General features: G+C 34.0%; 2 protein-coding genes across 2 annotated transcripts in view; one reads left to right on the top strand and one right to left on the bottom strand.

Annotated features, from left to right (window-relative positions):
* The window catches only part of LOC141446872 (dopamine receptor 1-like), a 306,607-nt gene that overhangs the window by 164,529 nt on the left and 127,235 nt on the right, over positions 1 to 14,843 (top strand). The window lies entirely within an intron of this gene.
* Positions 254 to 4,250, bottom strand: LOC141446871 (uncharacterized). The gene is made up of 3 exons (XM_074113780.1): positions 4,110 to 4,250; positions 3,178 to 3,698; positions 254 to 612 (listed from the first exon to the last, which is right to left on the bottom strand). Exons 1-3 carry the CDS (start codon positions 4,146 to 4,148, stop codon positions 360 to 362), a joined length of 813 nt encoding a protein of 270 aa, XP_073969881.1. The 5' UTR covers positions 4,149 to 4,250; the 3' UTR covers positions 254 to 359.

Below are 14,843 nucleotides of genomic sequence, written 5' to 3'. Positions count from 1 at the left end.
GTACATTACACTGAAATGTAACTTTACCAGCAACCTCTTCCAGAGTTTTCGGTTCAAAAACTAATTTTTCCAGAATATTTAAAAAAAGGAAAAGGTCCTTATTTATATTTCCGATAAAAACGAAATATCAACAATTTTACAATTTTTATTTTAGAAGCATTTTTGATGTCGGAAAATTAAAAAAAGAAAAATCCTACTTAATTTGTTAAAATTGAAATATTAATTTATTGGGTATTAAATTGAAATATTAATATTAATTTATGAAAACAATAATTTATTTAATGACAATAAATGAAATCAGTTGTTTCTATATATAAATAATTGAAAATAACATTTAAGGAAATATTTGTATTATAAAGTTAACTTGGGTTGCAGTTAGTCTCCTTAATATCAATACACATCGACTGATCAGGTACAAAAGCCGTGTTTTCAGGACAGCTGAGGTGATCTTTAACCAAGATAACTGTCGGTGCGGAACTTCCGTCAGTGAAAATTAGCTCATGACATTTAAAGTATTTAGTGCAGTTGCTCGTATCTTCTAGTAGGCCCACTTGATGGCAGATTGCCTCGCAACGTTGACTAGTCTCGTTCAACTCGTTGGGTCCTTTACATCTGAAATATATACAAAATTTTTGAATGAAAATATCCAATGAATTTTTTTCCGATTTTAGTGATATACTTCTTCCTTTTATGTTTCGAATCTAACTGTGCACCTATATATTAAGGAAAGCTAAAGAAGACGGTTTGAAGAAGGAAAACATGTACCCTCTCCCCCATATTTAGATTGAGTTTGATTTACAGTTTTCCGTTCAAATAGATTTTCGTAGCATTAAATGTCTCTACATTTTTTTTTTTCAAAATATTTAATTGCTTTATAAGGGTCTTTCAAAAGATGTGATTACTTTATAAGGGCCCTTCAAAAGTTGAATTGCTTTATAAGGGCCCCTCTTCAAAAAAAAAAAAGTTACGTAGCTTTAAAAAAGTCTCACAAGATTGGTTAATATTAAACACTACCAGGAAAGTAATTGTTATCCATAATAAAAATAAAAAAGGTAAAATGCACCTCTGAACCTAATAGTTGAAAATATGTCCATTTTAATTAAGGTTTTAGGTGCAGAAGTCCGCTAGCTTTTTATGTCAATATCATGGTATATTAGTCTGTGTGGAGGGGATAGAATTCAATTTAGTTAATGAAGTATAATTATATACACGTAGCTGACTTAAGGGTGGGAGATAAACTATATTAGTTGGGCAAAAACAGAAAGGGCCCTGAAATATTCATATTTAAAAATAAAACATAAATTTAAGTTGTCAAAAAATTGTTTTGTACCTGGTACAACAGAACTCAGTCGCAAAAACGTTTAGGTAGAAAAAAAATTATGACCAATAGTTTAAAAAGAAAAGTTGTTCACACTTCGACCCTCTCTGCTTTTCATTGAGGTGATAATTTAATGGTGGGAGGAGGGGTTCTACAGCGTTTAGGGCATCCTTTTAGTACAATGAATGTGTACATTTATGGGTAGAACGCTCCAGAAAAAGGTTCAGAAGCTTTCAAGGGAACGGAGAACCGCTCCCCCGCTATCTTCCCTGAATAATCAGTATTAGTGGCTCTATCGATCCTTTGTTTACAAATTCAGTTCATTCAATGACGTCAAAAGATAAACTTCACTTTATTATAATAATTTTTAGGCTAACAATTAAAAAAAAAACCTAATCATTCTAAACTCTGGGATATATCCACGCCAAAAAACAGTTTACTTCCGGAATAGTCTTTTTCATCGAACACCAGAATTTTAGCAATTTCCGTTTTAATAGTACAAAAAACGGTGGCCACCGTATACTTTGCTTTTTATTGGCCAATTTTTAACTTTATTTTTCTTTTTTGACAAATTTGTGATTATTTCCCATCCTATTTTTGAAAATATAATTTATAATGAATTCTAGAATATTTTTTTTTTAACAGGATATTGATACTAAAAATATATATCCATATATAACTTGAAGTTGTAGCGTTTAGTCTAACGAAATGATAGTGTTTAAAGGGAACGGATGATTGCCCAATTACTTTAGGAAATTTCCAAAAACCTCAAATACAAATAAATAAATTTAATAAAGTAATATTCAATAACCTTACCGAATTTAAATATTTTTTTTTTTTTAAATCCATTTTGTTGTAACAAAATATTGAATCAAAAATTAATGAAACTTAAGACTTTTTTTTAATAAAGGGAGATTCTATAAAACTATGGCAGATCAGTTACCTAGACAACCATGCTTTAAGGGAACTGTCACTAATAAATGGGTTGTTACGACAATAACCACGTTGTGTGCGGATCGTATCTTCACAGGATCAACAAAAGGTCCTCTCTCCTCTTTGCGAGATTGCCATGAGGAGGAGGATTTCAGGACATTATAATAATGAAGTGTCCACGTTATATAGTAGAAAGGAATCAGATGTTTGACGACATATACAGGTATTTAGATGCACCATTTCGCTACGAAGACACAATATTCTCCACCAACATTTATGTGCTTAAGTCGATAGCAGAGCTAGCAATGAAATATGAATGTATTTAAAAGTTATAGCCGATTAGAATGAGTGGAAGAAAATGATTAGAGAAGGATTACGTGATTTTAATTTCGGGTAAGCTATAAGGATGGCAGGAATATAGGAGTACTGATCCATCCATTAGTTGGTAAGTTTGTATGTAAATAGTTGTATATAGTAGAGGGATGAATGTGTGAAGCGAATGTATTTATAAGTAAGAATGGAGAGTGAGTGATATTCTAGTGATAAGCACCTAGGCGATGTTGGCTGTATACATAGACGATGCTGGATGTATGGCGAAAGCCAATGCCAAAAAAAAAGGCAAAAAAAACTTAGGACTTATTTAAAGGTTTCTGTTCGCTTTGTGCTTAGGTAATATTTTACAATTGTTAAGTTTGGAATTGCAAAGAGAATTACGCGAAACTTAAGTGAAGTCGAAGACCCTGCACCAAACTGATTAGTCTACCGGATAAAAGTTGAAACCGATCAAGCATATGATAAAGATTGGATAAAATCAGCGATAGTTTCTTTTCGCCTTTTGAGTGGTTCAAAACGTAAATAAAGGGGGGACCAAGAACGCAGAAAAAATTGCAACAACACAAGTTTTTATAGAAATAACTTTTACTTACTTATCAATAACAGCTGGACTTCCAGGTGAGCTACAGTATCCAAAGTACTGTGGATAAACTTGGTGAGCAACTTTGACACCAGCCATTGTACAGTTTGTATAGGTATCACAATATGAGTTGGAAGCGCATTTATTCTTCTTAGCGTTAAAATATTCACCTTCTACAGAACAATGAAATTTATAAGCTTGTAAACCAACGCATACATGATAATCTGTACAGTTGGCATCCGGAAAATAGCCATCATCCATACAGACAAAAGAAGCATCACTAGTACGACACGAATCATCCGGTAGATCGCTACATGTACCCGTTTCAGCAGTACAGTATGGCTTTTCCTTTGGACATGGTATGGTCATCACTTGTTGGAAATTGCCCGAACCGTCTGGTTTGCATATTCTGGCCGTTTTACAGTCTAAACAGGAAAACTGTGCTGTACAGTTGGTTTCCTCGGAAACAGCCAAAAGTATTGATTTTCCAATTGCAAAACTCTTATCTAGTAGTTGAAAACTGCTAATGGTAACCTAAAACAAAATATTGTACATTAGAATTGGGTTTGATAATTTGTTACTTTAGATTTCCCAGTTTATCTCACAAAGTGAGGGAAAAGTGTTGAGACCGTTTCAAATTTTCGATTACAAGTTTCCGCCGGAAGTAACCCGGTTTTGAATTTTCTCTTATTGCAACGTATCTAAATAAATATTGAAAAACTTAACAAAAATCTACATTTTGTAATTTTTTCAGTTGAAACGATTTTGTTAAATGTTAATTAGCAATAAATCTGATTCGTTTTTATTGCTCTCTGAACATTAATAGTTATTTTATATTATTATATTATTTATCGAAAAACAAAAATTGTCATAAAACAGGAGATTCGAACCCATTGATAGCGTGTGTGGCACATGATTGCTGTTTTAAATCTTTCTAAAACTTACCCAACTGCCAACAAATAGGAACAACGCAGACTTGTACATGATTGAAGCTATTTACTGCAATCAAGCAGGATAGAAAACTAAAATACAACTGTTTAAAAAAATACGCAGTCATTTGCTTTTTATACCCTCTTATCTAGTTGATTTTTTTTTTTTTTTTAAATACCTTTCGAGATATAAAAATTTAGAATTATTTAACTAGATATTGATAATTTTAAATTCTAATTAATCTGACCTTCATTTTATTGGAAATGATTCATAAGAAGTTTAATGCAGTTCACTTGTAACACTTGAACATGACCCTAAAGTTATATCAGGCGTTGAATCATTCATCTTGATTTTCCAAGTCATTTAATCTACAAAGTGGGGGGAAAATCGACTAACGATTTATCCATTGAATTATTGTTTTCTTATTAGTTTACAACTCGTCACAGGAAGTGCAGATTTTTGATTGTGCATTTTTTTTTTACTTTTTCTATCGGAAATAAAATCTTTGAAGTCTTATGAATTAAATAAAAATAAAATAATAATTTAGAGAAACGTCACTTCCGCCCAAGCCAATTCTCTACCAATTTAGAATTTTGAGTACATCTTTAATTCTTATTAATATTCAGTAGGCGATAAGTCTATACTTAACACTGGATTGGGATCTATTGGGAAAGCCTCTCATTCTTGCCTAAAATCGATTTTCCTGCGGAAATATTACCAAATGAAAATTGTAGATCTATTAAAGGGCGATAAGTTATACCAAGTTTTAAGAAAACCTTTGGAGCGATTGGATGTTCGATTTAAAATCGATTTTTTTTTTTTTTTTTTTTTTATTTGTTTATTTATTTTGCAACTGTATGCAGTACAATAAGCAAAAGTGATGAGTGAAAAGGGATGGCACAAATACACCTGCACGCATATGCATATCCATACATATACGTGCATATGCATGTGCGCCAAGGGCGTGATTGGAGTGAACGACGACCATCCAGTGATGGAAGCCGTTAGTTCGCCAGATTGGCAAGCTTACACAGCAACCATCCTAGGAGGTCGGCGTTGTGTTGAGATGGTCGCGTGGCCACCGCCGCTTTAGTCTGCGTTGAGGAATAGAAGGAAGTGTTGTGGTAGACATGTTGTGGATCAGAGGGTTGTAGTGATCGTGTAGGTTTGAATGGAGTTTTGTGTATCGAGTTTGGGCTATTTCAGAAACGAGAGGAATATTGAGATCAGAGTGTATAGTATGATTGGAGACGTAGAAGGGAGCGTTAACTATGGTTCTTAGAATTTTTGATTGTAAGGTCTGAAGTCGGTTGATGTTCGATTTTTTGGCACTTCCGTAAAGTTGTATTCCGTACGTCCATATTGGGGCAAGTAGAGCGGTATATAGTGATCGTTAAAAAAATCGTTAAAATCGATTAATAAAAAAAAAAAAAAGCTTATTGTCCTTTCTAATTTGGTAGCACCTAAACCTAGATGTTTAAATTTGAACATTTTGGATCCTCAAAACGGGATAATGCCAGTGATAACTTGATAGGTATTGAAAATGTCGTCACAATCATCGCAATATTTTCTCTTGTCAATTTTATATTAAGTAAAAAATTTAAAAATAATCACATTTCTTTTTCTAGTGCAATTATAGAAATCCTAATAAATATGCATTTCTCCTTTCACAAAATTATTTTATAATTTCTGGCGTAATATTAAACATCACACATTTTATTACAAAACACATTTACAAAAGTAATAAAGCATTTAAATACGTAGTACGATTACTGAAATGATAAAACGATTGTCTTGTCGAGAGAATCTGGCTACAATTTAGAAAAAGAATTTCCAAAAACCTTATGTCTAATAAAATTTTTCTAAAAAAACAATTACCCAAGATTAAGACCTTTTTAATTAGATAAATATAAATCTATTCAATTTAAGAAACTGGGAATTATGCTGCAAATAAAAGATTACAAAAAATACGTAAGAAGTCTAGGGATTAAGATTCAAAAAAATTCATTAATAAAATGTGCCTATAAAAAGATATTGTATAGCAAGGATTTTTTTTTTTTTTTTTTTTGCATGGCAAGGATTCATTCATTAATCCAATTAATAGCCAACTAATTAAAGCCATTTAACAGCCAAATCATTTTATTTCCTTTTAAGGTCTCCTTGACGACACATTACATTTCTATACACATCATCTATTCAGAAATCATCTTCCAATTCTTCAAAAATGAACGAGTAAAAAAAAAAATGTTTTTTGAAAACTAATAAAAATCGATTCTGCTATTTCTTATAATCGAATAACAAACATTTCCTATTTGTTTCATAACAATTTTGAGTTGAGCTAAAAAAAAATAAATTGTATACTCACCATTGATCATCTATTCTTCATCTTATTGTGTTACATTTCATTGCAAACATTTATTGTTCCATTGTCCGTGCTGTAACTTGGGGAATAACTTCTCACCGATATTGTGTTGCCAGCAATTGTCAATTTCCTTGTATATATCTTCGTAACAATAGTATTCCATTAACTTACAGTTTCGAGCTTTTATTGTTGATAAATAATAGTACTTGAATTTCATTTTTTTTAAAAAAAGAACAAGAAATGTTAAAATCGAAAGGGAAGTTCATCGAATCTTCTTGGGTACCTCCTAAAGAAGATAGGGTTACCAGAACGTAGCGAACAATTATTCCCAAATTAATGTAGCCGATCAGGACAGTTTTCTGGGGGCCATTAAAAGAAACCCCCATTTTCATATTCACAGTTTTTAAGAGTATAAAAATTTATGAAAGAAACCGGAAACCGCAATTCGATATCTTTAAAATTAAAGGTGCTAGGCCATTTCAAAATCTGGATATTTATTAATCATATTTCAATTTTTTTAACTCGTTATCAGAGAGAAAGAAGAGCACGCCATAGGTCATTGTTATGTATTTTCTCATCCCCTTTCTACTAAACATATTGCCAAGGCAGTAAAGCTAGTATTTTTCTTAATATCGGGAAATAAGTCGTTTTCCGAGTGATTTTTCTAAGAAAAATCAAATGTTAAGAGCTTTAGATATTCTCAAGCACACACAAAATGGCTAAAAATTAATTTTACTTCCGTTACAAACAAGAAGGTGTAATCATTATTTGGTAATTTTGGGAGAGTTGCGTGTAATTACCAAAACATAATTGGAAACCTCCTGCCACATATTTTAGTGATCTTTAATGTAAAGGATCAAACTTATTCCTAAAATCAAATAATGCACTTTACTCAACTTGTGCAGCATGTACTGTGCCTTCAAAGGCGCCTTCCCAGATACAGAGAGCAGTTGATAACCTCCAGGCTAACCTGGCTTGCGAGCCAGAGGAATAAACACCCTGGATATAGAATCACAAATCATGAATGAATCGATGAACCAAATCTATGTGAATCTTTCATGTAAATGAACAGAAAATAAAGTATTTTTTCTCTTTTTTTTAGGTAAGTGAGATTCGAGACTTTCAAATTTTTTTTGCCGTACTTAGAAACTCTCAGGTAAACCATGTGCTTTATTTTGCTATAATTTTTATTTATTTATTTATTATTTATTATCCTGTAGTCCCGTCAGAAAAGTGTACAGGAATTTTAAAACAGAGAACTTTTTTTTTTTTTTTGAGTAAATAGCTACTTTCGGTGAGAAATTTTCAGCGATGAAAAATTTTTTTCGGATGTAGGGGTACTTAATGCATAGGTGGGGGCTTATTAGCTCGGATCCGTTGTGTGCAGATTGTGTTAGGAAGAGCAGGAAATGGCCTCTTGCTTGTTGTTCCGATTGCATTTTAATCGAGTGTTGGCGCTATGAAACCTTTGGAACTTTTCAGACCAAAGGAGATGGTAGCGACAAAAGAACTAGCAGGGAAAGTCCTTAACCCTTTTTAGTAGGGGAGGCTTCATCTACTAGATCCCTAAAAAGCGGAAGGCACAATAAGTCTCTTGTGGCAGCGGTGCCGTGGGGCATAGGTTCCGCCCCTATATTTTAATCCTTAATCTTTAGTGCCGATATTTTCTCTCACTAGTGGTGGTAAGAGAAAGTAAAAACAATTCTTTTTTCCCCCTCTTTTTCTCCGGGCATTACCCACAATTATTTTCTCATCCGCTACTTTAGAATACAAACCTATTTGTGCTTAAATAGATTACAACCCGGCTACTACCCTAAAACGATATAAATGATCTTTTCGAGTGGAAAAAGCTCGCGGAGGTGTTTTTATTGCTGCTTTAAACGTATCCTTTCCCGTTCTGTTTTCCTCAACATTACCCCTATCTCGGAAAAGTCAGCGTTATTTTTATCAACCCACCCATAAATCCTTTTACTAAAATTTATTATAGAAGTCACTTCTCTTGTAGAAGACAATGTAAAATAACATTTTTTGTTTTTAATTTTGTATTTATTTATTATTATTTTTTACATATTTTAACCAGTTAAGCGGTGGAATTTAGTTTTAAAAAACCCCTCCCCCCCACAGTGTGCGGAATTAAAATCAGACAGTGACGTGTATACACGTGTCGAACGCAGTGCAGAACAACCAAAAGTTTACAATAGTCGTAATAGTCTCTGGAAGCACTTTTTCTGCTATCTCTCCGGGGCCTTGAGATTACATAGGTGCATTCTGTGCATTTCAAAATCTTGAACCGCTTCACTTGTGCTTTGTTCTAGTTAACTAGGGACTCAAGAGCTTTTACAAGGAAGAAAAGAGCTTTGAATTCTGTACAAAATGAAATCATGCTCGTACTGGAGGTCTGAACCTCTATCTAAGGTAAAAAAACGGGCATTGCACAAGGGTTGAGAGCTACTATTTGTGTGCCTTAATTCCCCAATCTCTAATGCGGAGACCAAACATGTACCAACCACTTATCATTTGGCTGACTTCCACCACCCACTCCGTTTTAAATACTTGGCAGTTCTATTGGTTAAGATAAAGGAAACATCCCCACCAAATAATATTCTTATTTTATTTTATTAAAATTTAGAGTTTTTATCGTTAATGGTAATTTTATAATGTTCACAACAAGTATACACGTCGAACGCACCGTAATAGAGATTTGATTTGACGTGTATACACGTCAAAACACGCTTAACTGGTTAAAGTGTAATTGTACAGGAATTTTGAGGTTTCATTATACAGTTAGAACCGTACATTACCCTGAAATCTAATCTTACCAGCAACCTCTTCCAGAGTTTTCGGTTCAAAAACTAATTTTTCCAGAATATTTAAAAAAAGGAAAAGGTCCTTATTTATATTTCCGATAAAAACGAAATATCAACAATTTTACAATTTTTATTTTAGAAGCATTTTTGTAGTCGGAAAATTAAGAAAAGAAAAATCCTACTTAATTTTCAGAGTTTTTTTTCCCTCCCCAAAGATGAATAGTAAAAGAAATCTGTATTTTGTATTTGACGGCAGATTTCTTAGGTAAAGAGAATAGAACATTAGCTACAACGTCCGGGAATGGTTCGAGTGAATGATGAGAGTTCGTCCACAGGGCATTAAGTTCTTGCAAAAAAAACTTTAGGATCTTGGGTAGGGGAAGAAATTCGACGTGTTGATAGAGAAGTTTTTAGATGGATAGAACTACAGGGCAGATGTTATCAAGCTGTGCCGGGGCCATATTGTAGTTTACCTTTCTTTTTCTTTATCTTTAGGGCAAGGTCCTGGTCCTCTTTCTTATTCTCTCTCTCCTTTCTAGGACAAAACATTATCTGGATGTTCGACTTCTTATTGCTGGATTTTTTTTTTTTTTTTTTGATTAGATTTTAAGGCCACTCATTTGAGGGTATTTGGCGTCCGGGAAATTCTCAATAATCCAGTGTACATACTGAGGAAAATAGACTTTACGAGCTCCTAGGAGAAGAAAAACCTGAGAGCGTTGGTTTCTTTTTTTGGGTTCAGCTGCGATTCTAGATCTTAAAACAAGGACACCCTAATTTAGGGTTTACTTTTAGATTAAAAGGGCTAGAAGAGATTGATCGCAGGAAACTTGCTTGGTTCGGCCATCTGAAGAGAATGCTAGAGAGCAGAGAGTTCCCAAAGAAGTCCTAGAATGGAACCCACCAGGCCGCCGGAAAAGAAGGTAGACCCAGAAATAACTGGAGGAATGGAGTGGAAGAGATGATGATTGGTAAGAAACTCTGCGAGGAGGATGCAATGGATAGAGACGCAGCATTGAACAATGATTGGTCCAGTATAGTTGATTTTTTGTTTTTGTTGGATGGATGATCCTTGTTTTTCAATGTTTTGTTATTTGCAATAGTGTTCGGTAGGTTTGTTTGTATATAGTATGGTTGTTATTTATTTGGTTAATGTTAAGGATAAGTTGTAGGACACTAAAGTATTTGGTCTGAGGGACCCTGACAATTGAGGAACCCCCTCAAAATTTTTAGATTAATATTGTAGGAGATCTTTTAAATGCAGTAACTGGTTAGGTTTTTTAATTCATTTATTGCACATTTGTATAAATAGTTTAGCGTCATTATTGGATATTGTTCCCTTTCTTCCTTGCATTAAGTGGATGAACAATTCACATTTAGACAGTTAATGGGCACAGGAGTATGCGCCAGCTCTGGGGAACTCAGCCTTGATGGATTGACATTCACGCAAACCCTGCTTAATTACGAAGTATCCCACTATCTAAAATCAGGCCGTACTGTTTTCTCTCCTCCTGCTACAGTGGCTCTGGGCCTCACCCAATTTTGGTCATTCCTAGAGGGAGTTTCTGAACCTATCGTGTCCATTTAGAAAGACAATAAAGTTCGCGTTAAGTCGACATGAGCGCTTGGAGCAAGTGAAGTTGGGTGCAATCTGCCTTGTACAGACGAGACTCCCTCCAATTCGAGGGTATAAGATTTTGGGGGGGGATTACTTCCTGATTTTAATTTCTAAGAAACCATATTGGGAGCGGCCCCACGTTGTATACTCAATTAGCCGCTTTAACGCTTGTTAATGCTGATCACATTATCTTGAAATCCCCACTTCGGATTATCCATTTAAATCCCATTAAAGCTAATTTATCTTCTCTTATCCGAGGTGAAGGAGTGTGGAGGAGGTAATTATTACTACAATTTATTGGAGCTAGTAAAATATAAGGTAATTTGTAAAATATGGGACCCTATAAGCATTTAGTTAATCTTACCCAAGCTATATTAATTATTCTTTAATGATTTTTTAATTATCATTGGTAATAAAAGAAATTTGACCAGTTTCGTTAACAGCTGATTTAAATTTTATTGGCTAAAAGCTATAAAATTAGCCAATTATATCAGAGTTCCATTTTTGTAAACAATAAATGAGCGAAGAATATTTGGTGGAAAAACTTTTTCTTCGTTTTATTTCCGGTAGACAGATTTTTTAAATTTCCTGTTAGAAAATTGTTTATTTATTAAAAAAAATATGAGTAAAAGGCTATCGGCCATATGTTCAGCGTAAACCGCCATTTTGTTTTATTGCATATGGCTGGCAATTCAATATTCGTATTCTTCTATTATTCTCCAGTCTATTGTCTTATCATGTGTTGAGACAGGCTTAGTGGAAATCGCCGTGTGATATAGTCAAAAATGACTATTCCCTAAAGACGAATTTCTGGAGAACCAATTTTGGAGTAGTGATTTTTAGAATCTTATATCGTTTTTGATTGACAAGATAATCGTCTAAACCATTTCGACAAAAAAATCTGAAAAAGTCTATTGAACAAAATCATTGATTGATTCTATTTGTCATTGCAAATCTGTTTGTTTGTCTTTCTGACTAGTTTTGAATTTTCATTGAGGGGTTAATTGTGATTTTGTTGATGAATATCAAAGTCTGTCGTATACTAAAATAGTTCAGTAAGTAAGGGACGTTTTATGTAGGAACTTACGTTCAAACCTATTGTCTCCAATGTCTTAATTTTATTTACTTATATAATACCAATTAATGATTGGTGGAAGGCGCCACGGTAGCCGAGCGTTTAAGAGGCGAGACCTGCAAAGCTAATATGCATAGTGGTACTGGGTTCGATTCCCCGGTCTTAGGCCTTGGATTTTATTTAATGGTTAATAAAAGAAATTTACAGTAAAGTATGTTTGCTAGCCGCCTCCGTTCACGACACCTAATTGGTAGTTGGGCGTAAAGTCCGCCTGAAAAAATAGGCAATTACTTTTACTTCATTTTTTAATGATTGGTGGATAACTTAACCCCACACATTCTCCAACTCTGTCTAAAGAAGCTTTTTTTTTTTAGATAAACGTTGCAAGTAAAATCTGTAAATCTACGAATATTGTCAGAGTATACCAAAAGTCGTTGTAGACGTTTTTATATTTGTCTCAAAAAGTTCAAATAAATTATTTATTTTTGTACATTATTTAAGTTTTAATTAGTGGAAAAAAAAAATGAAAATATGAAAAGTTCAACAAGTGGCGAAAAGTAAACATTTTCAGTTTCAATTTGATCACGCACCAGTGTTTATTTAACATGTTTTCCGTAACACGGAATTTAGCGGGTGTTGAAAGAAATGTTAACATCTGTAAAATAAAACGTGTAGACTGTGTGCTATTAAATAAATAGATTATTATTTTAGAATTTCACTTGGCAAGTATTTAGCTGATCACGATTTGAACTAGAATTCCGTACAACTAAAACAAATCCAACTTTTGTATATGTTTCTTGTTTACTTTGAAGTTCTAAGTTTTGTAAGCCTGTCTGGGCTTATGCGCGTCGAACTGTGGGGTTTGCACCAAACGCTTAAACCTCCAAAGAATCCAGGTCCTTGTAGTCTAAAATTCTTCGCTTTTATAGTTGGACGCTCCTTTCAACCAATCCAAATCATTCCCACAGATCTAAACAGTTTCTTGCTTCACACAAGTTGCTGATTACACGATACAGGAAATTCAATGTGATTCAATCTCATCACAATCCACTGGTAGAATATCTTTCTTGCAGTACATTTCCAGACAACACTTCCAGACGTCTTAAAAGACAGTGGCCTCACGATCTTCTCTCTGATGAAGAGAGTCTGTAGAATTTAGAATGTTTTTGGAGTGTTATCGCTGGTGTGATATGTTGTTTATTGTTATTGTTGCTTACGAGGTGTGGCTATTAAATAACGAGATGTAAAATATTTTATTTTAAATTTAAACATATTTAGTTATTATCACCTTCAATATACACCCCTCCCCTATCCCTAACAACGCTCCATGCAAATTTACCATTGTTCGAAACAGTGCTGGAAGTCTTTTTCTGTGAACTCCTGCGTGAAGCGTGTCGCTTTTTCTTTCACAGCTTCAACGGACTGAAATCGTGTTCCTTTTAATGCAGTCTCGTTATTTAATAGCCACATCTCGTATAACCCAATAAAATGCTTTGATTTTAACAAAATTAAACTTCAAGGAAATCGTCATTAAGACGTTGTGAGAACTGACGCTATAGAAGCTGTGTGAATGTACACACCAGATTTATACTTCCTCCGTTGCTTTAAAAGAAAATAAATATCGATAAGTTTTATTATGGCCATTTCCTGGATGTCACTATCCTGCAAACATCGATCAAAACAGATATAAGAGAGCAATTTGGGAAACGTTCGGATTGTACTTTGAGTTCCCTTGCTGTATGAAAATGTTGGCACCCATCAGCTGTTAAATGGAAACATTCTCTGAGTTGTTTTATCACCTGGACCACAGCAGGGGCTCAACAGGCATTAATAGGGCATTATAAATCTAATTAAAGGTATTAGGGCAGAAATCCTCTTAAAAATACATTTAAACTTTCAAGTAGGATTTAGAGGATGAAATATTTCTAGAATGAAATCAATAACTTGGGTTATTAACTGCACACAAGATAATTATCAATCGTTAATTAATTATGTATTATTATCTTAAACTCATTCAAAGGCTAATTAAGAGTACAAGACAATAAGTAAATATGGCGCAGATAATGGAATCAAAGTTCTCCCCTCCACAGAGAGAGTGACCTTCAGGTTTAATACCAATAATACGTGGAAAAATAGGAAACCCTTAGAGTGCTGGTAGTACAGAAGACTCTCCTCCCTGGGGCTGAAGAGGTATTATTGAAAAGAGACTACGTCCTGTGGAGATCGACTATACCGTAGATTGTATGGATGCCAAGACCGGGGTAGTACCCAAGACCTACAGACAAACCTAGACACCGTCGCATTGATACACAACGACGTACAACTAACTACTCAGGGATTATTAGAAAGGAAATGGATATTCTAGTTACCAAAATTTGGAGGAACTACATCATTATCTGTCTATAGTAAACCAAGTCTTCGTTATTCTCTCTGCTTGTTTACATCATTATTATTATTGAATGATAGTTTTGGTTTTTCGACCGGTTGTTAATTGATGATTTTGGGGAATAATTGAGGTGCGACCAATAAATTCACAAAGAAAGAAATTTGTTGGCCGCACCTCAATATTGCCCCAAAATCATTGCCGTTATTACTTATTATTTAAAGCAAGATATGTAGAAATTCAATTTAAATCAATTCCAATAGGAATGCTGTATTTTAAAGCAATCACCTCTTCAGACAGACCATAAATGTCTCACTCAAATTAGTCACAATTGTGGGGTATCCGCCTTAAAACACACACACACACAGGTTAATCAACGGTTAGGTCCAAAGAGCCGGCCGGATAATATCACTGATTTGAGCTCCCATGTTTATTCTATCCCTGGGGACCCTTTTTTCTAACTTCCGTCCATTATTAGAGGTAGATTACTCTGTTGGGTGCAGA

The sequence above is a fragment of the Rhodnius prolixus genome, unplaced genomic scaffold, assembly GCF_049639745.1.
Source record: "Rhodnius prolixus isolate KJV_2025 unplaced genomic scaffold, Rpr scaffold_7, whole genome shotgun sequence".
Lineage (NCBI taxonomy): Eukaryota > Metazoa > Arthropoda > Insecta > Hemiptera > Reduviidae > Rhodnius > Rhodnius prolixus.
Note: the sequence above shows the minus strand (reverse complement) of the source record. Positions and strands in the feature narration are given on the sequence as shown.

Bases quoted from the DNA above. Each gene is read 5' to 3' on its own strand.
- LOC141446871 (XM_074113780.1), bottom strand. From the start codon at position 4,148: ATGTACAAGTCTGCGTTGTTCCTATTTGTTGGCAGTTGG. The intron at 3,699-4,109 runs GTAAGTTTTAGA...ATTTTGTTTTAG, and splicing joins TCCTATTTGTTGGCAGTTGG to GTTACCATTAGCAGTTTTCA. The intron at 613-3,177 runs GTAAGTAAAAGT...TATATATTTCAG, and splicing joins AGTCCAGCTGTTATTGATAA to ATGTAAAGGACCCAACGAGT.